Source organism: Lolium rigidum, chromosome 4 (assembly GCF_022539505.1).
Source record: "Lolium rigidum isolate FL_2022 chromosome 4, APGP_CSIRO_Lrig_0.1, whole genome shotgun sequence".
Classification (NCBI taxonomy): domain Eukaryota; kingdom Viridiplantae; phylum Streptophyta; class Magnoliopsida; order Poales; family Poaceae; genus Lolium; species Lolium rigidum.
The window spans coordinates 132,171,539-132,197,150 of record NC_061511.1 but is presented as its reverse complement, the minus strand read 5'-3'; the positions used below and the strand labels follow the sequence as shown (position 1 = coordinate 132,197,150).

Genomic DNA, 25,612 nt, shown 5'->3' with positions numbered 1-25,612 from the left:
AAGAAAAGAAACTTTATTGTACATAGAGGATGACATGCGGGTCCCATTTAGCAGCAGCGGTCTCAACGTTTCAAATGCGTCTTGAGATCAAAAGAAAAAGAAAGTTGATTGTACATAGAGGATGACATGCGGGTCCCATTTTGCAGCAGCGGTCTCAACGTTTCCAAGGCGGCACAGGACCAAAAGAAAAATGAAGTCGCCAGAAATCAGGGGGTGAAAAAAATCCAAGAAGAAAGATTTCAATTGGGCTGCATACGGACATCCGGGCCTTCGAACTATCTCGCTTGGCCTTTTGACTCGTACAATGTCAGCCCACTCCAAAACAGGAAAGTTCCGAATTTTCTAAAAAAAAGGAAAGTCCTATGCTTCGCAAAGACAAAAAAACAAGGAGATTCAACATACAAGTTTTTTTATGTAAAAATTAAGATTTAATTATCCGTTTGATATAGCTCGGAGCGCAATACAACTGTTTATTGTACGCAAAATAATCAAGATATCATATGTTTGTTGTACGGGAGAGGCTGACATCGGGGACCCATGAGCCGAGCGAGCGTCGTCAACGTTTTAAAGGCGGCGGGGATGGAAAGAAAAAATAAACCAAAAATATGTTGATACAAAATCCAAGAAAAGAACCATTTTCGTTCTAAGAGGATGACATGCGGGACCCATGAGGCAGCGAGCATCCTCGGCGTTTATTGTTCATAGAGGCTGACATGTGGGACCCGTGAGCCAGCAGCGTCCTCAACGTTTTAAAGGCGGCAGGAGATCGAAAGAATAAATTAGCCAAAACTCATTTGGTAAACAAAATCCAAGAAAAAAACATTTACCGTTCTGAGAGGATGACATGCGGGACCCATGAGGTAGCAGCATCCTCAACGATTCCAAGGCGGCAGGGGATCAAAGGAAAAAAAAGGAAATATCCCGAAATTAATTAGGGGTTCAAAATAAATCCATCAAAGGAAACTTTTATTGTTCACATAGGATGAAATGTGGGACCGATCTGCCAACAGCGTCCTCATCGTTTCAAAGGGGGCAGGAGATCAAAAGAAAAAGGCAAATAGCCAGAAATTAGGGGTCAAAAATAACTCCAAGAAAGGAAACTTTTATTGTTCGTAGAGGATGATATGTGGGACCCATGATCCAGCAGCTTACTCAACGTTTCAAAGGCGGCATGAGATCGAAAGAAAAAGGCAAGTGGCAAAATATCAGGAGCCAAAGATAATCCAAGAAAAGAAACTTTATTGTACATAGAGGATGACATGCGGGTCCCAATTAGCAGCGGCGGTCTCAACGTTTCAAATGCGGCTTGAGATCAAAAGAAAAAGAAAGTTGATTGTACATAGAGGATGACATGCGGGTCCCATGAGTCAGCATCTTACTCAACGTTTCCAAGGCGGCAGGGGATCAAAAGAAAAAGGAAATTGCCAAAAATTAGAGGGTGAAAAAAAACCCAAGAAAATAAACTTTTATAGCACATAGAGGATGACATGCGGGTCCCATGAGCCAGCAGGTTCCTCAACGTTTCAAACGTGGCATGAGATCGAAAGAAAAAGGCAAGTGACCAAATATCGGGAGCCAAAAATAATTCAAGAAAAGAAACTTGAGTGTACATAGAGGATGACATGCGGGTCCCATTTAGCGACGAGCGGTATCACCATTTGAGAGGCTGCACGGGATCGAAAGAAAAAGGCAAGTGACCAAATATCAGGAGCCAAAAATAATCCAAGAAAAGAAATTTTATTGTACATAGAGGATGACATGCGGGTCCCATGAGCCTGCAGGGTCCTCAACGTGGCATGAGATCGAAAGAAAAATGCAAGTGACCAAATATCAAGAGCCAAAAATAATTCAAGAAAAGAAACTTGATTGTACATAGAGGATGACATGCGGGTCCCATTTAGCAGCAGCGGTATCACCGTTTGAGAGGCTGCACGGGATCGAAAGAAAAAGGCAAGTGACCAAATATGAGGTTCCAAAAAAATCCTAGAAAAGAAAGTTTTATAGTACATAGAGGATGACATGCGGGTCCCATTTAGCAGCAGCGGTCTCACCGTTTGAGAGGCGGCAGGGGATCGAAAGAAAAAGGTAAGTGACCAAATATGAGGCGCCAAAAAAATCCAAGAAAAGAAAGTTTTATAGTACATAGAGGATGACATGCGGGTCCCATTCAGCAGCAGCGGTATCACCGTTTGAGAGGCGGCAGGGGATCGAAAGAAAAAGGCAGGTGACCAAATTTGAGGTGCCAAAAAAATCCAAGAAAAGAAAGTTTTATAGTACATAGAGGATGACATGCGGGTCCCATTTAGCGACAGCGGTATCACCGTTTGAGAGGCGGCAAGGGATCAAAAGAAAAAGGAAGTAGCCGAGAAATCGGGGGTCAAAAAAAATCCAAGAATAGAAAGAATTTTGGTTCATAGAGGATGACATGCGGGACCCATGATCCCGCATCGTAAACGGCTCGGTCGGAGAGCGTTGAACGAGATGGCGCGATCGAGAAAAAAAACAATGCCGGACGAGGCTGCCATCCGGGCCCTACATCCCTCGGCGGTGCGGATTTGCGTTGACTCGGCCGGCGAACCCGAGAGTTCGAGATGCACCACGTCACGGGCCACCATACGCCACGTTTTGGCCGTTTTCGTCGGGCTAGGTGGCCTCAAAAACGAGAAAAAAAACGTTTTGACATGCACAACGGACAGACCCAAAATCGTCGGCCATGGTACACCAGCAACCACGGCGCGACTTCAACTTCTTCGGCCATGGCAACTTTTCTTGTAGTGTCTGTAACCGTACGGGTCATCTTTCTGGGAGAACCCTATTTTCCACGGAACATTCCCCATGCCTCGTACACGTCCTCCGCATTCAGGATTCTCGAGGGCTTTTGTCAGCGCGTCGTTCTCTCTGTTGAACTTGATCTTCCCCTCTTGAGCATCCCTCATTGCGTCAATAAGGGCTTGGGTGGGTGTAAACGTTTTGTTCCGGTGAACACACTCCCCTGTCTCCGGGTGTAGCGTTCCCCCATGCCCGTACCACCGGCTTTTGGCCCTTGGGTCCCATCCCTCCGTACTCGGACGGATTCCTCGCGCCCTCAGCTCGTTCTCCATCTTCTCCCACCTAGGCTCCCAAAGGCGATACCCTCCTGGCCCCATAATATGATTGTACTCCTTCTTAGCCGCATTTTACTTATTTTTTTCGATATTTCAATGAACTGCTCCGATTTCTTTTGCTTCACAAATTCTGGCCAATCATGTTTCAGTTTCTCATATTGTCCTTTGAAATCCGGAGTCTTGTTCTTGTTGACATAGTCACGGGCTAGATTTTGCTTGAATTTCCGGAATGCACTGGCCATCTTTTGAAGAGCGAACTGTTTGAGTAGCCTCCTCCTCTTCTTGTTTTCCTCAATCTTGTTACCCTCCTCATCGAATTTGTTGTATTCCGGAGGTAGAACAAAATGTTCCATAAGCTTTTGCAAGCAATCTTTTTTTGTTCTCTTCTCGACAAAAGTGAAACCAAGACGTGCCTTCTTTGGCTCATTCCACTCCTGGACGGTGATCGAGACGTTGTCTCTAACAACGGCTCCGAATTGGTTGATAAACTTGGTGGCGTTCTTCTCGGGCTCCAGCGGCTTGCCGGTTGCACTGTCGACAACCTCGATGGTACATGTTTCTCCTTGTTTCATCGTCTTGGTTGCGCCACGCTTTGACGACGTACTCGATTGTTTCGACGATCCGTCGAGGGCTAAAATAAGAAAGAGAGTCGCGCGCGTTAGTACACACATATTTATTTAAATCGGTTAGTTTGTATCACCGGAGGCTCAATGTATATATATACCTCGGCGCCGGAGGTGGTTGCTACTTCCAATTGAAGATCGTCGTTTATCGACGTTTGTTCGGCATCATCTTGCCGACGGCCTTCATCTTGACCGTCAAGGTTCGGATAAGAAGAGATCTCTTCTTCATCTTGATCGGTCGGCACATAAAGAATATCGCCGTTTATGAGGCCAAATATATGCTCTTCAGCTTCCGGATCATAGTTGGCCGTAATCGGGTCAGCTCTATCGTCCGCCATATGTCCGTCCTGAAAACATGTAGTAAAAACAAATTAATTATGTATATGCATTATCCCATCTCTTCTACATATAAAGAGAGAGGGCGACGAGAGAGGCGAGAGGGGGGACGCGTGTGACCACGTGACCGAGAGACCGGTGGCGGTGGGAAGGGGTGGGAGAGGGGTGTCGCGGAAGAGCGCGCGAGACGGGGCGGCAGACGACGGCGTCACGAAGAGGGAGGCGGAGGAGGACGAGCGCGTTGGCGGCGATTAAAGGTTTTTTTAACTAATTAAAATTTTGTTTTTGTTTTGGTTTTTGAATTTCTAACTTAGTTTTGTTTTGGAGGAGGAGGACGAGCGCGTTGGCGTCACGAAGAGGGAGGCGTTGGCGGCGTCCGTTTTAGTTTTGTTTTTTGAATTTGTAACTTAGTTACATTTTTAATTAAAAAAACTTAGTTACATTTAATTAAGTTACAAATTAAAAAAACTTTAAATTTGTAACTCCGTTTTAAGTTACATTTGTTTTTTACAATTTAATTAAGTTACATTTTTAATTAAAAAAACTTAGTTACAAATTAAAAAAACAAAAAATGGGCCAGGCGCCCCTGGCCCTTCTCTCCTCTCCCTCTCTGCTTCGTCTCTGCCGAGAGCGCGCGGGGCGCACTGCGGCGCGGCGCACGGCGCAAATCTGGCCGGCGGCGGCGATACGGCGGAGGAGGTACGCGAGCGCGCGCGGGTACGGCGATTCGGCGCGGAGGGTTCGATCGGCGGCGGAGAGGCCGCGCGGGTACGCGCGCGCGGGGGGGCGGCGCCGGCAGAGAGACGATGACATACGGGCGGGCGCGGGAAGAAGAGGAGGAGGCGGCGGTCGACGGCGGCGACGAGGGCGGCGGTCGGCGAGGACGAGGGAGACGGCGGTTCGGCGGTCGGCGAGGACGAGGGAGCGCAGCAGCCTGGCGGTTCGAGTCGAGGAAGAAGAAGGTGACTCGCCCGCGCGCGCCCGCGCGTATTTATAGGGAGGGACCTTTAGTCGCGGTTGGTGTGGCCAACCGCGACTAAAGGGTAGCCTTTAGTCGCGGTTGGCCACACCAACCGCGACTAAAGGTATTTTCGCCCGAATTTGAGTGTTCAGCCAACCGCGACTAAAGGCCTTTTTCCAGAAATAATTCCATTTCTAAATATTAAAGATACAAATAATATATTAATAAAATCAGAAAAATAAAACTAATTCATTTCAAAATGTTAAAAATACATATAATATATCAATAAATTCAGAAAAATAAAACTAATTCATTTAAAAATCTTAAAAATACAAATAATATATCAAAAAATAAAGAAAAATAGAACTAATTCATTTCAAAATCTTAAAATTACAAATAATATATCAAAAAATTCAGAAAAATAAAACTAATTCATTTAAAAATCTTAAAAATACATATAATATATCAATAAATTCAGAAAAATAAAACTAATTCATTTAAAAATCTTAAAAATACAAATAATATATCAAAAAATTCAGAAAAATAAAACTAATTCATTTAAAAATCTTAAAAATACAAATAATATATCAAAAAATTCAGAAAAAAAACTAATTCATTTAAAAATCTTTCCGCCTCCCTCTTCCCACCAGTTCTTCCCGGCCGCCTCTGTCTTCTCGCCGGCCCCCACTTCCTGCCTCTGTCTTTCCGCCGGCCCCCTCTTCCCGCCTCTGTCTTTCCGCCCCCCTCTTCCCGCCAGTTCTTCCCGGCCGCCTCTGTCTTCTCGCCCCCCTCTTTCACGGGCTTGCAGAAAAAATTCCGAGGAGCAACTTCCAAAGATGTCGTAGGGCGTGTGCACCGACGACATCTTCGAGAAGTTGCGCCACGGGAGATTTTCCAACCCTTTACCCAACACTGTTAGAGGAGAGATGAAGTCTTTCACGGGCTTGCAGGAAAATTTTCCGAGGAGCAACTTCCGAAGATGTCGTAGGGCGTGTGCACCGACGACATCTTCGAGAAGTTGCGCCACGGGAGATTTTCCAACCCTTTACCCAACACTGTTAGAGGAGAGATGAAGTCTTTCACGGGCTTGCAGGAAAATTTTCCCGAGGAGCAACTTCCGAAGATGTCGTAGGGCGTGTGCACCGAGGACATCTTCGAGAAGCTGCGCCACGGGAGATTTTCCAACCCTTTACTTCATCCATGGGGATGAAACTCTCCCTACCTGGCTAGGTTGGCTTGTTGGTCTGCTTGCCAAGGCGTATCGATGCTCCTTTTATAGGCACGACACAGCTTCGGCTTTGGCTTGTTCCTCCGACAGGGCGTCGTGCGCTACATGCTTTATCTCATCGAGCAGTGCGTCCACCCACGCGTTCTTATCCTGCCGACAGCTTTAGTCACGGTTGCACCCTCCAGCCGGGACTAAAGCTTACCCAAACATCCTTATCCCACCGACAGCTTTTCATAGATGACGCAAAAACCACCTTTAGTCCCGGTTGCACCCACCAGCCGGGACTAAAGCTTACCCAGACGTCCTTATCCCACCGACAGTTTTATTAGATGATACAAAACCACCTTTAGTCCCGGTTGCACCCACCATCCGGGACTAAAGATTAGATGACCGACTCCGGATTCCTCTTCTTCCCGCCATTTCTTCCCTGTCTTCCCGCCTCTTTCTTCCCGCCAATTTCTTCCCGCCTCTTTCTTCCCGCCACTTTCTTCCCGCCTCCCGTCTTCCCGCTCCCATTTTTCCCGCCATTTCTCACTACATATATGTAGCCCGGCTTGGCCAGCATTATCACATCTCTACAATCTCTCATCACTCTCTCATGGCTTCCACCGCACCCACTCTAACCTACCGGCGAGTGGAGGAGCTTTGCGCCTCGAACTACCCTTGCCCACCGGGCTACCGCGTCCCCGCCTGCGCCGGAGCCTAAGCGCCGGCGGCGTGCCGGTCCCTCCCGTCCCTCAGGGTACTACGCGTCGGGCGGCCATCACGAACCACTACTACCTCGACCTCACGCCGGAGCAGCGGATGAATCCCCGCTGGCATCCCGATAACCAGCATACTTGGGACGCCTTCTTCATCAATCGGCGTGAGAGGGCGCTCGCCAGGTATGAGGAGGACGATCTGCCTCCTGGGAACTTCCACGAGGCCGGCCCATCGGCTATGGTGGTACGGCCGGACTCTGCAGAGTGTCATGGACTACATCACGGCCGGCGATATCCCCCGCCTGCGCTACCCTCAGTTCGAGCCACGAGCGCCGCCCGACGACAGCGACGACGACGGCGGCAACTTAGAAGGCGACGACTACCGAGTACAACGGCGGCGGCTATGAAGACTACGAGTATGCATATTATACGCCTAGGCGGGAGTATGACTAAATCACTCCAAATTTCATGTATCATCGGTGTGGTTTCTCGAATCAATCAAATCATTCGAAAATGGACACCAAACACATCACGGGTAATATAATTCACATGATCCATTCAATAAAGTTTGGTACAATAAATTATTACACATCATTTCTTCCCTTGTGTCCCCGCTTGCTTACGATTGTGTCGTATCCATGGAGCATCCTCATCATTTAACTTAATGCTTGGGTCGGTGTTCACTTTGAAGGGCGGAATTTCACCAAACATATTATAATCTTCCGACATGTCCGTCTTGTCCTCCACTCCCACGATGTTTCTTTTCCCTGAAAGAACAATGTGGCGCTTTGGATCATCGCATGATGTACTCGATCGTTTTCTTATCTTTCCGTTTCCTCGGTTTGCTACTCATGTCCTTGACATAGAAAACCCGAGCGACATCTTTCGCTAGGACGAATGGTTCGTCAAGGTAACCAAGATTGTTGAAATCCACCATTGTCATTCCGTATTGCTTGGTCCACCTTTACCCCACCTCCTGTTAGCTTGAACCATTTGCACCGGAACAAAGGGACCTTAAAGGAGGGTCCATAGTCAAGTTCCCATATCTCTTCTATGTAACCATAATATGTGACCTTTTGCCCATTCTCGGTTGCTGCATCAAACGGACACCACTGTTTTGGTTGGTGCTCTTTTTATCTTGGGCGATCGTGTAAAATGTATTCCCATTTATCTCATACCCTTGGAAAGTCGTTATAGTCGAAGATGGTGTCTTGGCCAACATGTACAGCTGATCTACAACATTACTGTCATTCATTAAATGTTTTCTCAACCAACTGCCAAAAGTCTCCATGTGGGCCTTCCTAATCCAGGATTCAGGCTTCCCCGGGTTGTCCGAGCGTAAAATATTCTTGTGTTTCTCAAAGTACGGAGCCACCAAGCTGGAATTGGTCGAACCGTGTGGTGTGCTTCGGTCGGAGAATGGCCGTCCATACATATCGTTGATTTCCTTCCGATCGTGCCTTTTCCACTTAGTCTCCCCTCGTGCCGCGATCGAGGAAGACCAATCGGCTTAAGGTCGGGAACAAAGTCAACACAAAACTCAATTACCTCCTCATTTCCATAGCCCTTGGCGATGCTTCCTTCCGGCCTAGCACGGTTACGAACATATTTCTTTAATACTCCCATGAACCTCTCGAAGGGGAACATATTGTGTAGAAATACGGGACCGAGAATGGAAATCTCTTCGACTAGGTGAACCAGGAGGTGCGTCATAATGTTGAAGAAGGATGGCGGGAACACCAACTCGAAACCGACAAGACATTGGACCACATCGTTCCGTAACCGTGGTAGAACTTCCGGATTGATTAACTTCCGAGAGATTGCATTGAGGAATGCACATAGCTTCACAATGGCTACTCGAACATTTTCCGCAGAGAGCCCCTCAAAGCAATCGGAAGCAATTGCGTCATAATCACGTGGCGATCGTGAGACTTCGGGTTTTGGAACTTTTTCTCCGCCATGTTTATTATTCCCTTTATATTGGACGAGAATCCAGACGGGACCTTCGTACTCGCTCGGGCATTCAAAAAAGATGACCTTCTCTTCTTTGGTCGGAGCGTAGCCGGCACGACCTTGAAACCATTCCGGATGCCGGTCATCGGGGTCTTTCAAACGTTGCTCGGTCTCGCCGTGCTTCCTTTGTATCATTTGTCTTCCCATACACGCCCAAGAAGCTTAGGAGGTTCACGCAAATATTCTTCGTAACATGCATCACGTCGATTGCGGAGCGGACATCTAGGACTTTCCAATATTCTAGCTCCCGAATATAGATTTCTTCTTCCACATGGCTGCGTGCCCGTCGGCTCCCTTCGGAACCGATTGTCCGCCAGGACCCTTTCCAAATATGACTTTCAAATCCTTGACCATATCAAATACCTCAGCACCGGTGCGTTCCGCGAGCTTCGGCCGGTGATCTGCCTTGCCGTTGTAATGCTTGCCTTTCTTTCTTCTCGGATGAATTTTCGGAAGAAATCGACGATGCCCAAGGTACACGTTCTTCTTACAATTTGGCAAATGTACACTTTCGAGTCTCATGTAAGCAGTGCGTGCATGCATTGTATCCCTTATTTGACGAGTCCCGAAAGGTTACTAAGAGCGAGGCCAATCGTTGATGGTTACGAAAAGCAACGCTCGTAGGTCAAATTCCTCTTCTTTGTGCTCATCCCACACACGGACACCGGGTCTGCCCCACAACTGTAAAAGTTCATCAACTAATGGCCTTAGGTACACATCGATGTCGTTGCCGGGTTGCGTCGGACCATGGATGAGCACTGGCATCATAATGAACTTCCGCTTCATGCACAAACAAGGAGGAAGGTTGTAGATGCATAGAGTCACGGGCCAGGTGCTATGGCTGGAGCTCGCTCGCCAAAAGGATTCATGCCATCCGTACTTAGACCAAATCTTATGTTCCTTGGATCAGTTGCAAAATCTTTGAACTCTCCGTCGATCTTTCTCCATTGCGTTCCATCCGCGGGGTGTCTCAACTCCCCGTCCGACTTACGGTCCTCTTTGTGCCATCGCAACAACTTGGCATGCTCTTTGTTCCCGAACGGACGTTTCAACCGTGGTATTATAGGAGCATACCACATCACCTTGGCGGGAACCCTCTTCCCGGTTTTCTCGCCCTCAACATCGTCACCGGGGTCATCGCCTCGATCTTATAACGCAATGCGAGTGCATACCGGACATTCATTCAAATTCTCGTATTCACCGCGGTAGAGGATGCGATCGTTGATGCATGCATGTATCTTCGGAACCTCTAAACCTAGAGGTCAGACAACCTTCTTTGCTTCGTACGTACTGGCGGGCAACTCGTTATTCTTTGGAAACATATTCTTCAACATTTTCAGCAAGTTTTCAAATGCCGAGTCAGCTACACCTGCCTATGCCTTCCATTTAAGCAAATCCAATGTGCAGCCCAGCTTTTTCAGACCATTATCGCATCCGGGGTACAGCGACTTTTTGTGATCCTCTAACATGCGATCCAAATTCTCCCTCTCCTTTTCAGTTTCGCAGCTTCTCCGTGCATCAGCAATGGTCCGACCAAGATCATCGGCGGGCTCATCACGTGCCTCTTCTTCACCTTCCCCTTCACCTTCCCCTTCACCTTCATCATCCTCCATGAAAGTATCACCGAAATGATCAAGATAGTTTTCATCGATGAAATCATCCCCTTCTTCATCTTCTTCCATTATAACCCCTCTTTCTCCATGCTTGGTCCAACAATTATAGCTTGGCATGAAACCGTGCCGAAGCGGTGCAGGTGAACTTCTCTTGAGGAAGAGTAACCCTTCTGATTCTTACAGTCAACACATGGACAGATAACAAAACTCTTCTGCTTGTTCGCATTAGCCACTACGAGGAAATCTTTCAAACCCGTAGTGAACTAGCCGGAGAGTCGGTTACCGTACATCCATTGCCGATTCATCTGCATTATTATAATATAAAATATATAATTAACCATCATATGCATTTGTTAAACTAATTAACTAGCTACAAACAATAGAAATTAAACAATGAACTACACACATGCATATTTTATCAATGACACATATATATGAAAGGTTCAAGTTGCTAACCGCGATCGAGGAGGAAAAAATAAATGAGGAAGCTCAAGTGTGGCTCCGACACTTCATATCATGTTTGTTTCATGCTCTTGGGGCATTTCATCAAACACTTTGTGTGCATAAGAGGAGCCAAAAGCAAACCTACACCCCCTTGTGAAGTTTGTGAAGAGAAGTGGCACCAAATGGCTAAGTGCTGTGGGCTGAACGGTATATGTAGGGAACCTTTAGTCGCGGTTGGCCTGGCCAACCGCGACTAAGCGCCTCACGTGCACCCGGCTGGCCACCGAGCGCCACGGGCCCGGAGCCTTTGGTCGCGGTTCGGGAGGCGAACCGCGACTAAAGACTCCATTAGTCGCGGTTCCTATACTTCCGCGACTAATGGGGCTGGAGGGAAGCCTTTTTTTCTACCAGTGACTCTCCCTTAGCTGATGAACATTCTCTTGTTCATGTGCAGATGGCGACGAAGAAGAAAAGCATAGCAGGCGAAATGGGCATGCTCCTACAAGCTAAGTTGCGGCAGGCATCAGCAAGCCCAAGCTCGCGAGAGCCAATTGCGCGCCATGTCCCTCATTTTGTTGGATGGCTGCCGGGTGGTCGGTTTGCAGCACTCAGGACACATAGAACAAGGTTTAGCTGTTTTGGTTGTGTGTGTGAGGTTCTATGAGATGGTTTTTATCTTCCGTTTGAACTCATTTCCATAATTCTTCTAGTTTCTTTAATAGGTGCAATTACTATGGCTCGGCAATAAGAAAACTTAGAAAGAGTAAAAATTATAAGAATTGCAAATCTAAAATAAATAACTAAAGAATCACAATTTTGATTTAGTAAAAACCATCTACCGCCAACAAATAACTTCTTTCTTTTCTCTTTTGTTGTGTAATTGTTCTATTGTAATTAATTAAATCGGTTCAATTCTTGTCCTCATATTGAAATGAATCGGGATTGATAAGGAGTTAATTAATGATGTTTGAGCTTGTACTTTTTTTGAGTGTCTATTTATTTTCGATTGGTATCTATGGATTGATCACAAGCCGAAACATGGTTAGAGCTCTAATATGTCTTGAACTTATACTTAATTCAATTAATCTAAATCTCGTAACATTTTCTGATCTATTTGATAGTCGCCAATTAAAAGGAGACATTTTCGCAATTTTTGTGATAGCCCTTGCGGCTGCTGAGGCCGCTATTGGACTATCCATTCTTTCTTCTATCCATCGTAATAGGAAATCGACTCGTATCAATCAATCTAATTTATTGAATAATTAGACTATGGAATAATTGGACTTTTTAATTAAGTAGACATACAATCCTCTAAACAAAGGCGCACATATAACAATATGGAATATTAAGATGAATAGAAATCAATACTATACTATACTATAGTTTTTTCTTAGTATTATTTGAGAATATAAATTCTCTTTAAGTAGGTTATTGCATAGTATTCTTTTTTAACTTAAAGGAATTTTTGTAATTCATTGATATTGCAATTTCAATATTGCAATAATTTATATTGAAAAGAGGATAGCCAATTTATTGGCTAATTCGAATTCATATGTACAATTAGTATAATTCTGATTGTTGAAGTCAAAAATTCAAGTCTCTTGGCTCTTTTCACGCTTTCTCACAAACGGATTCAAAAATAGTAATCTATTTTTGAAGTTTGGATAAACCATTGCTTCGTCTGGTGTCTACAATACATATTACTCATATAATACTAATTTTATTTTTACCAGATCGAAAATTTTTATGTTGAAAAGAAAAATTTATAGATCCAATGTCACATTCCGTAAAAATTTACGATACATGTATAGGATGCACTCAATGTGTACGAGCTTGTCCAACAGATGTATTAGAAATGATACCCTGGAATGGATGTAAAGCCAAGCAAATAGCTTCTGCCCCGAGAACTGAAGATTGTGTGGGTTGTAAGAGATGTGAATCCGCTTGTCCGACGGATTTTTTAAGTGTACACGTTTATTTAGGGCCTGAAACATCTTTTTATTTAGGGCCTGAAACATCCGTTTATTTAGGGCCTGAATCCGCTTGCTCACCATCAAATATTTCATATCTCTTCTTGTCCAAGCAGAAGGAAAAGGATACAATTACAATTTGAGAAGATTCGTATCTCTTTTATCCATTTAAAATATATGGATTTAGAGCATATAGATCGATCTATTTCTAAGAATCAAATGTGTTTGTTTGTTTTATGTTATTTTGTGAAGGAATAAAAACAATTCTATATGGAATGGGTTGGGAATTATGCCTAGATCCCGCGCAAATTAAAATTTCATTGATAAGACCTCCTCAATTGTAGCCAATATTTTATTGCGAATAATTCCGACAACCTCATGAGAAAAAAGGCATTTACTTATTATAGAGATGGTGCGATTTGACTCTCTTTTTTTTGTTTTGTTTTTTATCCCTACCTATACCTCAGTCTTCCGAGAAAGAGAGGGGGTTCGCATAGAGAGAACAGTATTAGTAAAGCAAACTCACGCTTCGGGAAGGTGAGGTGAACTAACAATTCCTTCTGTCGTGTATCTTCGATTGATGCGGTCTCAGATGTTTCAATTATGGATTTTAGTATTGAGCCAAAGGTTACACCTACAGGATAGGTTAGACTAGCCCCAACGCTGGTATCTAGAGCTGTACTACCTCCGTTTGAAGGAATAAGGCGCCCTCGTTTTACGAGCTTTTTGTTTGACCAAGAATTACTTTAAATAGATAAAGATTGTTTCTATGAAATTAGTATCATTAAAAAGTTCTTTTCAATACGAATCCAACGATACTAATTACATATAATATAATCAAGATTTTATTGCTTAATTTTTTTGATCAAAATTTATCTTGGAATACGTGTGCGCCTTATTGAGAACAAGCAAGTGCGTGGGTGTTTGCCCTATGCCTGGGCGCTCCACGATAGTCACCTGGCGCGCGTCGACTGTGTGATGGCTAGGGTCTCGCTTGGTCTCCATCGTCTAGCGAAAGGTGGGCCCCGTCTGGCGGAAAACGCGTCGCTCTTGTTTCTCTCACACAGCCCACGCATCCTCCGAAACCCTACCCTCTCGCGTCACCTTTTTTGGCGGCGGCGGCTCCCCACGCGCTCCTCTTCCCCGCGTTCTCACCAAGTCTCGCCAGGCCACCGGCGGATCAGAGTCTCTCCAATACGTGGCGTCTCTCCCCGCGAAGAAACCCTAGATGTGGCGGCGGTCTGATGCGGGAGGTGCTACGCCCGCCATGGCCATTGGCGGACGGAGCTCTAGAGGCAGCGGTAGCTCGACATCGACGGCGACGGCGGCCGGACAGGTAGGTACTCTGTCCTCTCCCTCTCTCCAGCTACTCAAACCCTAGCGTCGCCCTCTCTTGGTCGTCTCCTCCGGCGCCGGTGACCGGGAATCGGCCAACGCCGTCCGTCTCCTCCCACTGGTGACCTCTCCCTGCTCCTTCTCCCCTCATAGCTTTTTCTTGAACAGGGAAGAAGGACGCGACCGAACCTAGAGAACGACCGGCGGAGAGAACATGCTCCATCCCATGACCCGCGCCGCTGCTCCAACCACTGCTTCGGCAGCAGCTGCTGGTCCATCTACTTGACCGGGCCGCTGCAGTTCCAACCCATGAAAACAGGTAGATCTCTGCCCTCCTTTCCGTTCTTTTCTATTTTTTCCTCATTAGGTATGGGATGCAGCTAACTGAAGTTAATTTCTAGAAAAAGTTGAGAGGATCTACAGGACAATCAGGCCTGCCAGTTCAACTTATTTTGTTATGCACTTTTTTTTTTGTCTTCTCTCGCTGTTTTAGTGCCAGTTCAATTTGGTTCAGACCAAAGTAATAGTGACTCTTCTACATATATAGATTAAAGGTATTATTTCTTGCTTCAAAAAAGTACTTTTCGCTGAAGGGAATAAAGCTTCTTCAGTGCCCATGAACTTGGCGCTGGTTCGCATTTGAAGGTGCATCAAATTTTAAACGTACCGCGGTTCATCGAAGTTACTAGCGAAGAAAAATGTTTTTGACATTATAAGCAATACAAATTCACCCTTGCTCACCAACGTCAGATCTTAATGCCCGCATTAATCTATTCAATATGCACATAATTTAGAGTTCAATAACTTATTAGACAATATTTGGAACACAAGGCATAATTTCTAACAATTACAATGAACTATGATGCAGTTACGGCGAAGTCAAAGAATAAGGAGAAAGAAAAATCAGAGAAGGAGGCATCATTGCAGGTAAAATTATGTCATGTGTTTATTTTCTTCTTTTCAGAGATATTTTTTCACATAATACTAAGCAAGGTGAAATTACATAATACTATCTGAATTTTTAACATGTGGTATGGTGTTTGCATGCGCATAACATCGTATATAATAATAAAGCTACTACATTGATAAACAGATGTATGTTTTATCTTTCTCCTTTTCCTTCTGTCACTGATCTTTAGTTACTGCAGGTGGAGCAAGGAGGACAATCAACAGATCTAGCATTTATTTTGCTCAAGCTACAGGTTATTGTTATAATAAACAGTGTGCCTTCATTCAACATGCTATCATGGAGCTCTTATTGGGCATGGTACAGTAGCCTATTTCGCATTTAGTTATCTGGGTTGATGCATTTGAAAATTGGTACCCAAAACTGGCTTCATGTATTTGCAGTTGCAACTAGATGATGACAAATCGGATCCTGCTCAAGAACACCCCATTGTATAGAGGTTTTTTCACGGCAAGATCATTTGTGTATTTTGAAATGCTTGGTCATGACCTGTAAGCAACTTCCATCAGGCATGTATTCACTAATACTTATACAACTATTCCCTTTGTTAGTTGAATAATGAATAATGTGGTAACTTAAACTCCCACTTTATAGGTATGTGCTAGAGAAAGAATGGCTTCACAAGTATACAACAAAACTTTGACAGGTTAGGTCTCATTTCCAGATGATGTTAAATTTCGTATGTATATGTCACCAACTTACGATATTATATCCATAGCGCACTCTGTTTAGATATTAGTGTATTGATTGTCCATGAAGGTGTTGGCATTGTTCACAGAAGCTAAAACCAAAACTATCCCGTGATTCCAAAATGAGTTTCTTCCCCTCAAAATAAGCACTTGCTATGATTACCATTAGTATGCTATTACTTCTGGCCATGGTTATGCTTGATGGGTGAGGTGCTCATCATTTATTTGGTTTTAATTGGTTGTAACAATCAGTCGATGGCATTATGCATCACCATCATGTTTCTGGCTTATTGAAATATGCTTCATGTAGTTATCATTGTTCCTATAATTGCTCTTGATTTTTTGAACCATCATGTTCTGGTGTGGTACTGGTATGTTCGTGATAACCCATAGTTTCCTTCGTGCGGGATTTTCCTCTATTACCACTTGTCATATCTCATAGAAAGAAATTCAAAGTTGATGCATTCCGTGTCAGTTAAGCACCATCTTTTCCTCTGTTTGAGATAATTGGCTTGTTTGGAACTCCTACTCTTGAGTGCTACTGATGGTTAGAAGTGATCTGTACATACAGAATGGTTCGGATGGTTAGGTAAATATCGTGTTGTTGGTTAGAATCATGGGCATATGAATCAAAATTGTTGTTTCGGAAATGATACTCATTTTATCTTATATGGTGATCCTTCTTACGAAATTATGTTGATCCTTTGATTGGGGTAGTTTCTTCGGTTCCCTGTGGTTCAGCCAGTCTGCAATAGTGTTGACCATGGCTACAATAGCTGAAGGGTCTTATTATCTAAAGATGTCTTTCAAAAAAATCCAGTAGACTTCTTGGGCAAATATCTTTTTTGGCAGCTTGAGTTGTTCCAGGCTGCGGGGTTTCTCATGGCTTATTTGTAGCTACAATTTTGCTCCATCGTGTTGTATGGCTCAAGTTGGACGCTTAGCCTGGTTACCATTTTGTTTCTGCACCAAATTGTAGCTCCATTTTGGTTTTCTTGTATCTTGAATGACTGACAAACTTATACCCGGCAGATATATGCACTTGACAGTGCAAGCTGAGATCTTACCAGTCGCTATAGTCTGGGTCCTAGAAGTTGTACATGTGTTCTAATTTATTTTGGATTATTAGTTTTTTGAGTGCTAAGATTACGTACTAAATATTGCTAGCGTTTTCTCTTCTCAAGTTACATATATAGTTGAATATAGAAGTGGTTATTTTGCAGATCAGCAATATAGTGGTTCTTCATGAATATGAGTTTCTCACAAGCAGTGTGAATTAACTACTGGTGTCGTAGCATTTTGTGTAGGATTATAGGTACAATGATTCATGTTCTACATAAATTAGCATTTTGTGTAGCATTTTTTCATATTGTTCATGAATATGAGTTTCTCACAAGCAGGGTGAGTTCCTCACAATGCACACTGGTTCCATACTTTGTATTTCCTGTCTCCATCAAATTTATGTATATCTTTCTCTGAATTTAATCTCTGTTTGCCTATATTGTTGACTCTAGATATCTTCCCCATCTTGTCCTGCTTGAGTGCTCGGTGATATTTCCGCTTATTATAGTCTTGAATGGGTGTATTATTTTCATCTGATCTCTGAACTGTAGATTGTTAATGCACTTCTTTGGAGAGAGAAAATTGTTGCTTATGTTGACTAATTTATAAGCTTCACATCTTTCATGTTGGTCGTTTTACAGGTTTTGCCAAGTTGATGAGATTTGGAGACATGAGCTCTATAAGAACTCTGTAGGAACTCAAAGTCCATGTAAGGAACAGTGCCTGAATAATTTGAAGCATGCCACTTCTTTTGATATCCCTTTTAAAATTTACTTCTTTTGCTGTGTAGGATTAAGCTGTACTTGCTTCCAGAGATCTTCAATCAATTCAAATATCATATTCGAAGCAAAGCACGAAGGTCACTTGATGACTCCCATCAGATAAAGTCAAGGTAAACATCCTACTTTAGGTGATATACATATTCTCTTATAGTTGGCAGAAAGTTTTGATATAAAGGAGATTAACTTGACAGTGTCCCTTACAATTAACTAATTCAAATATGTGATGTGATATATATTCTCTCACTGCCATCATTCTCAGAATATATATGTAGCTCCTGCAAATCAGGTTAATGTATGTATCAAGGATCTGTGAAGATATATGTAACTCTTGCTAATCAGAATATTGTATATAACAAGAAGATAACCTTTCCTGCTTAGACTGTAAGTCAATTGGATTTCCTTTATGGACAACATACTGTATATTCCTTTTTGCTACAAAATCTATTATTTTTCTAGGGCATGTAAAAACAAGTTAGGTATGTATTGTCGAAGTTCTCACTGAGGTTAGTTTGCACACTGTTTTTTTGGTTTACAGATATTGAGCTAAGGATCGAACCATGCATTGGTCAAATTCCCTAATATTTGTTCAGATTGTATGATTGTGTGGATCTACCATTTGTAATGTATTATATTCCACATCGGTGGGACTACCTTCTTACAAGTATGCGAGATGCATGTATCCCTGCTCTGATGTAATCTTGGATCTATATAAATGCAATTACAAGTATTTTTATGTCCCCATGTTTCATTTATCCAAGTGACCAACACGATAGTACTATATTTTACTATAAGTTTGTATTAGTTGACCATCACAGTATTCAGATTGGGTTGCCCCTGAACGGTGAGGAGGCGCCCCATGGGGCGCCCCAACCACTAGTTCCTTGAAACGGAGGTAGTATCATGCACCACAAATGCGCACAGAATTAAGGAAGAGAGAAGGGTTGAGTATCATATCTGGATACTGTATCATAGCCCAAATTACAAGATTATTTTATTCCAAAACGATCCCGTGTGCATCTCTTCTTCCTCAACCTTTCTCTCGCTCGCACCACCTCCGAGCGCTCCCCCCCAGCTCCCGCCCAGCGCCTCCACCTCCCGCCCAGCACCTCCACCTCCCGCCTCCACCTTCTTCTCTTGCCCAGCCCCTCCACCTCCCGCTTCAGATCTCCGTCCAATCTACAGGTAGCGGCACCGGCCGACGGAGCCGCTCGAATCATGGCAAGATCTGGAGCCCGCAACCAGACTGCACAAGTCCGGCCGTCGACCAGCTCGCCACCGCAGCAGCTCCCCGGTGCCCCAACGAGTTCATGCGTCAATCCCTCTCCACAACCACAACAGTTCCCTGGCGCCCCGGCGAGCTCCTCCGCCAACCCATGGACACCGCCGCACTTCTACCCGAGCGCCTCGATGAGCTCCTCCGCCAACCCTTCTCTGAATCAATGGTAAAGTATGGTCAGTAAACATGTTTTGCATCAATTTTGAGAATCATCTTGATAGATGCAAGTTCTGTCAGTAAACTAATACAACTACTACATCAGATCTGTGTTAGTAAACTTTCAGTGCAGCTTTTGATATGAACATGCAAATTCCTATGAACTTAATTTCATGCGAGAACTGAACTTGTAAATTACAGCAAGGTTCCTAAGAGTGTTAGCTGAACAAAGAACTAGAACTTAGAGCACTGATGTTTTAGTTACAGTAAGTTGGTTTCAGAGGTTCTGTGATCTTTTCCCAGTCATATGCCTAACTGATGTATAAATCTTACTATACATCAGTTGCTGCAAAAGCTGGGCGGGCTAGAGCTATGAAGAGTATGGAGTCCATGCTATTTCCAGAAGGAGATTCACGTAATACTTCTTTCATCTGGCTATGCTTATTTTCAGAATAAATATGAACTTTACTTCTTTTTGCTACAAGGTGACCAAAGTATGTGTAGTTGTCTGACTTTTTCCGTCTGGCTGTTTGACAAGGTGATCAGAGAGAGTAGCAAGGAAGCCTGTCAAGGGATGGACATTTCAGCTGTAACTTGAGTCTGTCTAGGCACTACAGAATTGTGTGACTGTGAATCGGTTGAATCGGTCCAGGCACTGCAGAATTGTCCAGGCACTCAATCGGTCCAGGCACTAAATAATGCTTCAGTTAACTTCCTTTTAGATGTGAATCGGTCCAGGCACTGAATAGTTCAGACACTAAATTATTGTCAAGGCACTGAATAGTTCAGGCACAAAATTATTGTCAGCTATGTGAACGTAGTGGTTTGGTGAGTGGGTCAGTTACCTTTTTGAATTGTTAAATGTGGCAAGCTCAATCGTTTCATCTTGTGGGTTTCACATGAATCGTTTCACTATACTGTGCTACATATACAGGCATACGCCATCTTATTCTCTCACTCCTTCACAGTGCTCCACTTTTTCTTTTCTCTTCCACAAGATGTCCAACAGCCATCAAGCTGATGCTTCTGATGGTGAAGCAGAGGAACGTGAAGCTGAGGCAAGCATCATTGATCCTTCAACCTTGTACAAGCTAGATGACTACCTTGTCCAGCAGGACATGTTGGACTCAATTGCCAAGGAGATTGCAGTGGAAGTGAAGGGAAGCCTTGAATCTCAAGCACTGTCGGTTGGAAGAGGTCCACGGAACTATGTGGACAGACCACGTGAAGCAGCCGCTGAGCAGTTAGTACGGGATTATTTCTGTGATAATCCTATCTATCCCAGCAAAGTGTTTCGTAGAAGATTCCGTATGAGGAGACCTCTCTTCGAGCGTATTGTTCATGCATTAGGAGAATGGTCTCCGGAATTCACACAAAGGAGAGATGCTCTTGACCGTGATGGACTCTCTCCATTGCAAAAATGCACGTCGGCTATTCGGCAATTGTCTTATGGTACCCCAGCGGATGCTCTGGACGAGTACCTCAAGATTGGTGAGAGCACTTCAGTTAAGTGCTTAAAAATGGTTGTCGAAGGCGTGATTGATACATTCGGCGATAAGTATTTGCGAAGACCCAATGTTGATGATGTGCAACGCTTACTTCATATTGGCGAGAGTCGTGGGTTTCCTAGCATGTTAGGAAGTCTTGACTGTATGCACTGGCGATGGGAGAAATGTCCTATGTCATGGAAGGGACAATTTACCAATGGGTATAAAGGCGCTCCTACTCTTATTCTAGAGGTGGTTGCTTCTCAAGATCTTTGGATATGGCATGCCTTTTTTGGTCTTGCTGGATCGAACAACGACATCAACGTGCTTAATCGATCCACGTTGTTCATTGAGCAACTGAAAGGGAAAGCTCCACGGGTAAATTATAGTGTCAATGAGAAGGAATACCAACTTGGTTATTACCTTGTAGATGGAATATACCCCGAGTGGGCAGCATTTGTGAAGTCAATACCGATGGCTCAAACGGAAAAGCACAAGTTGTTTGCTCAATATCAAGAAGGAGCAAGGAAGGACGTGGAACGTGCTTTTGGCGTGCTCCAGGCCCGATGGTCCATTTTACGGTGTCCGGCGCGCTTATATGACCGGGGCGATCTCCACCACATTATGGTAGCTTGCATCATTCTACACAATATGATCGTCGATGATGAAAAAGAAGAGGCGGGCAATATTCTTGATTTGAATGAGGAAGCAGGAACATCAATTGTCCTTCCATCGGTATTTACTCATGGTGATATACCAGTTTTTGCCGAGGTACTTGAAAGAGATGCTAGAATCCGCAATCGTCCAAGGCATAGAGCCCTAAAAGATGATTTGATTGAGAACATTTGGAAAAAGTTCGGGCCTCATTAGATTATTTTCGAGTCTTGATCCATGTAATGCAACATATATTTTAATAATGATATATTGGCGCTATATTATTTGCATGGATCTATTCAACTTTTATATCGTGTCTATGTGTAGCAATAAACAAAATTTTATATTGGTACATGCCACAAAGAGATCACAAAGTTGAAGTACTAGGATAGATCCACAAAATAATAAATGAAACTCTCTTTGTTACCACACTTATGATACCACCCATTGTGGAGCTAGTAACATAGACTAGTATCATATGCATGATACTAACTTATGATACTACCCATTGTGAGTAGTCTTATGGATTAGAGGCCAGGCCCATTCTACTCTATTAGTACCAGTAGGCAGCATAGGGTATAAAAGCACTACACCTAGAAATAGGAAAGGAATCAACAAGAGAAGATCGGTATCGAGGCTGGGAAGAATGGTTGGGATAACAACAACCGTCAGGTTTGTACTTTGGATACCCCTATAACGATCAAAGATCGTTGAAGTAGCTAATTCTTCTAAGTAGGGGGCGTTGAGAACAAAGAAATTCTTGGAGCTATCGTTTTCTTGTAGCATTAATAGAATTCATTGGTGCTAAAAAAAACTTCTTGCGGGAAGGTTGGCTAGAGATTTCTTGGAAAAATACCAGCCCCTTTCAATTCATAATGAGACGGGACTAATTCTATTTTTATTCTATAGATTATTTCGCTTAGTACTATGTACAGAAGGGAGGAGCCGTATGAGATGAAAACCTCATGTACGGTTTTGCAACGGAGATTTTTTGAGTAGAATGAACGACTGTAACGGATGTTGGCTCAATCCCTGTTGCCATACTCCATCCAGTGATTTTGAAAGTCAGTAGTATCGAACATGCAGCTTAGCTGCACAACTTGTACTTTATGACTTTGCACGATGACGCTGATGTATGAGCATCAATCCTGAGGTTGTTGCATTTTTACATATGGATGGTTGGTTTTGTTTGCACCATCTCGTTCTTTTCCTGGTACTTCCTGGAGTTGTCATGTGATTTAAGAAGTAATTGTACTCGTGTATGCACCTAGCCGCCTATATGGGTACAACCAAGTTGTGGATGTAAAAACAAATTCCCCTATAACCATGTTTAAAAATATATGGAAGAAATTGATGAGGGAAATAGCTCGGGAGATCACCCGCCTTACACTATGTTGCTGCTAAAATGATTAGTTGAGGCGCTGTCAAGAACAGAGCATATAGGTTATAACATACTCCGTTCTTTACATTTCTTAACGTGGTCTTCATCAAATTGGTATATATACATGAAAGCTGACAGCTTATTCACAGTAAAAGATTCACAAACTGGCTCGATGATAATTAATTTAGACGGCAAGGCTCGGGATAATATAAAGGTTCACAGACCAGTCGACAGTTAACATGAAGATTCACGGCTTATGCGTTCAACTAATACAGAGAACTTACAAAGTAGTAGATAAAATTACAAGGTAGTATTCATAGCTTGGAAACAAGATATGATGGCCTCATCCTTCACTTGCGCAAAGATTTCTCGCTCAAGACATGTAACCATGCAATCATTCGCGCACTGATCCGACAACTTATTTGTTGCCTTGTTGTTCACATAATTCACTGAAGAAAGGTTCCTCTCAACACTTGCAGTTGCTACAGGAAGGATTAGCACCAGTTTGAGGAGCCTGTACACAATATAAAAAACACGGTCCATCCTTGTTTCAACAAGCTTGATAGTAAGTTCGGCAAGTGTTTTCACTTCTCTAAACCTTTCATCTTTACGCATAGCATCAAAAAATGTTTCAAGTTGGAAGGGAAGACACCCCAGTTCAAATGTTGAGAAATCCTCCGGATAAAAGTGTGCAAGCTTAACCAACTTGTCCACATCACGAGCAGCATACGAGTCAGCAGGGTTGAATGATGCCATGCAAATAAGTAACTCCGTGTTTACCTCATCAAACATGTCATTCAGTTCTCGAATTTGACTATCAATGACATCCAAAAACATACCAACATGGTAGTAATGGAGATTCGTGGCTTCTTCGTAAAACCCTGGAGATCTTCCAACCGGCTCATACAAACCATCCATGTCCACAACTCTGACATCGTGTTCCAGACAGAAATAAGTGACCTTTTGAAGAAAACTGTCCCATCCAACATCTTCTCGTAACGACTGCAACCGTTTCTTCGTCACAGAAACAAGATCGATAGCAGTAACGATATTGTGTTCCCTCTCTTGCAAAGCACTGCCTAAGTCCTCTGTATACTCAAATATGGTTAGCAACAAATGTGCTATAAAAACGAACTCAAATGATTCGAATGATGTGAAGATGATCTGAGCTCGTACTGATTCTATGCCGCTATGCTCCTCTCCAATCGTAATGAGAGTTCGCCAAATTGAAGGATACAAAGAGATAACATGCATCACAGTTTCATAGCGAGATTGACGGCGGGTATCACAAGGCGTTCCCAAGCTCTCATGATCAAAACCATATTCAGATACAAATGACTCATCCAATTCAAAGGCTTCAATGATATCATTAGCTTCAGCTACTCCAAGCATTCGTATCTTTCCATAGCACATCACAAAAACATCCAACAAATTATCAAGCTCTTGAAAGACCCAACCACAGTGAACATTCTGCTTAGCAAGAGCAACAATATTTGACTCAAGTTGATGGCCAAAGGAATGGATGTAATAGACAGAAGGAGACTCATCCACGATCAGCTTCTTCAGACCATTAGCATAACTCTTCATGCAACTAGCGCCATCGTATCCCAGCCCACGGACCATACAAAATTTCAAAGAGTGCGCCACGAGCAGGTTCTCAATCGTTGTTTTAACCGTCAAAGAGGTGGTGTCTTCAACTCCAACGATACCAAGGAGCCTTTCAACCACCATTCCTTTTAAACCAACATACCGCAGGCAAACAGCCAGCTGCTCCTGCTGTTCCACATCACGAGATTCGTAGACAAGCACCGCGAAATAATCGTCGCCGAGATCTTCCATGATAAGCCTAGTAGTTTCTTTGGCGCAAGAGTTGATGAGCTGATCCTGCGTCTTCTTGTCTACCATTTTGCGGTTGATCGGAGCGTCCTTTAGACCCAGGTTTTTAACCTCTTCAATGCCTTCTGCCAGCCAATTCAACATCTCGATAAAATTTCCCGCGTTAAGCGAGCCTTCGCTTTCGTCATGTCCGTGGACCGGCAGCCCCCGTCGCAGAACGAACCTCAAGCACCGGAGCGAACGGGTCAAACGGGACATATCTAGAGCAGCCTCAGCCCGCAGCTGGTTACTGTTTGAAGCAATGGACTCGTCGTCTTTGTCACCGCCGGATCCATCAGCCCCTGCCACAGGGGAGCGTCTTTGTGCCTGTGCAGGTACCACCTGCAGCATACTGGAAGGAGAAGGATTGGCTTGATTCCGAGGCTGGCTTCCAGCTTCAGTCGGTAAGGGTTTTGGCGTTGAGGTGGAAGCCATCTTCTGTTTCTTCGAAGCTCTGTCCCACAACGAATTCAAGTCCATGGTCTTCTTCATTTTTCACGGCTGCCGCTCCGAGCCTCTAAATCTGTCGCTACACAAAGTGGCAAACACAAACAATTATTCACCACTGATCATTTGACCATTCATTCAAAAGATAAAAAGCTGATGATTGTAGGTAGGTGCTGCTGTCATCTGGACCATATGGATATTTAGAAATGATTAATGTTTTGATTTAGAACAAAAAAGTGCAAGATCCTTTTTGCCTTGTTAAAATGGTTGGGTATTGGTTGAATTCTCGGGAGATTTTGCAGAAAGAACCGGCCACGCAAGATGGTAGTGGTGGTGGTGGTGGGAAGTGTAGTCTGTCAGTTGTAGAAGCTGTACTGAAAGTTTTGGCTGTAATTTCAGGTTGTTTGCCTGTGATTCTTGTTCATCTGGGTGGTTTCTCCCTGTGGGCTCGCTTGTCCAGGAGTCTCAGTGGTTTGCAATTAAGTTTCAGCTTTGCTACAGCGCCCCC

The 25,612-nt window shown here is 43.8% G+C and overlaps 2 protein-coding genes across 9 annotated transcripts; both read left to right on the top strand.

Annotated features, from left to right (window-relative positions):
- The first annotated feature begins 14,028 nt into the window (after positions 1 to 14,028).
- LOC124705668 lies at positions 14,029 to 18,561 on the top strand. Of its 8 annotated transcripts, none has more exons than XR_007004134.1 (9): positions 14,029 to 14,329; positions 14,497 to 14,647; positions 15,197 to 15,255; positions 15,477 to 15,595; positions 15,679 to 15,786; positions 15,890 to 15,941; positions 17,688 to 17,755; positions 17,837 to 17,938; positions 18,364 to 18,561. XR_007004134.1 is itself a non-coding variant. In XM_047237371.1 (5 exons), the coding sequence occupies exons 1-5, from the start codon at positions 14,222 to 14,224 to the stop codon at positions 15,686 to 15,688; spliced, it is 447 nt and encodes a 148-aa protein (XP_047093327.1). In that variant the 5' UTR covers positions 14,030 to 14,221; the 3' UTR covers positions 15,689 to 15,804. The 8 variants fall into 8 exon arrangements, 2 of the variants coding, with proteins under 2 accessions (XP_047093326.1, XP_047093327.1); XR_007004132.1 differs by having other exon boundaries at positions 14,041 to 14,329; positions 15,890 to 17,299; XR_007004133.1 differs by having other exon boundaries at positions 14,042 to 14,329; positions 15,477 to 15,530; positions 15,890 to 17,755.
- A 2,009-nt stretch (positions 18,562 to 20,570) lies between these two features.
- Positions 20,571 to 21,617, top strand: LOC124647517. Its single transcript, XM_047187447.1, has one exon. The coding sequence runs from the start codon at positions 20,571 to 20,573 to the stop codon at positions 21,615 to 21,617; it is 1,047 nt and encodes a 348-aa protein (XP_047043403.1).
- Positions 21,618 to 25,612: the final 3,995 nt, after the last annotated feature.

Coding starts and splice junctions, on each gene's coding strand:
- LOC124705668 (XM_047237370.1), top strand. CDS start 14,222: ATGTGGCGGCGGTCTGATGCGGGAGGTGCTACGCCCGCCATGGCCATT. Junction 14,648..15,196: donor GTTCCAACCCATGAAAACAG/GTAGATCTCTGC, acceptor ACTATGATGCAG/TTACGGCGAAGTCAAAGAAT. Junction 15,256..15,476: donor AGAAGGAGGCATCATTGCAG/GTAAAATTATGT, acceptor TAGTTACTGCAG/GTGGAGCAAGGAGGACAATC.
- LOC124647517 (XM_047187447.1), top strand. CDS start 20,571: ATGAGGAGACCTCTCTTCGAGCGTATTGTTCATGCATTAGGAGAATGG.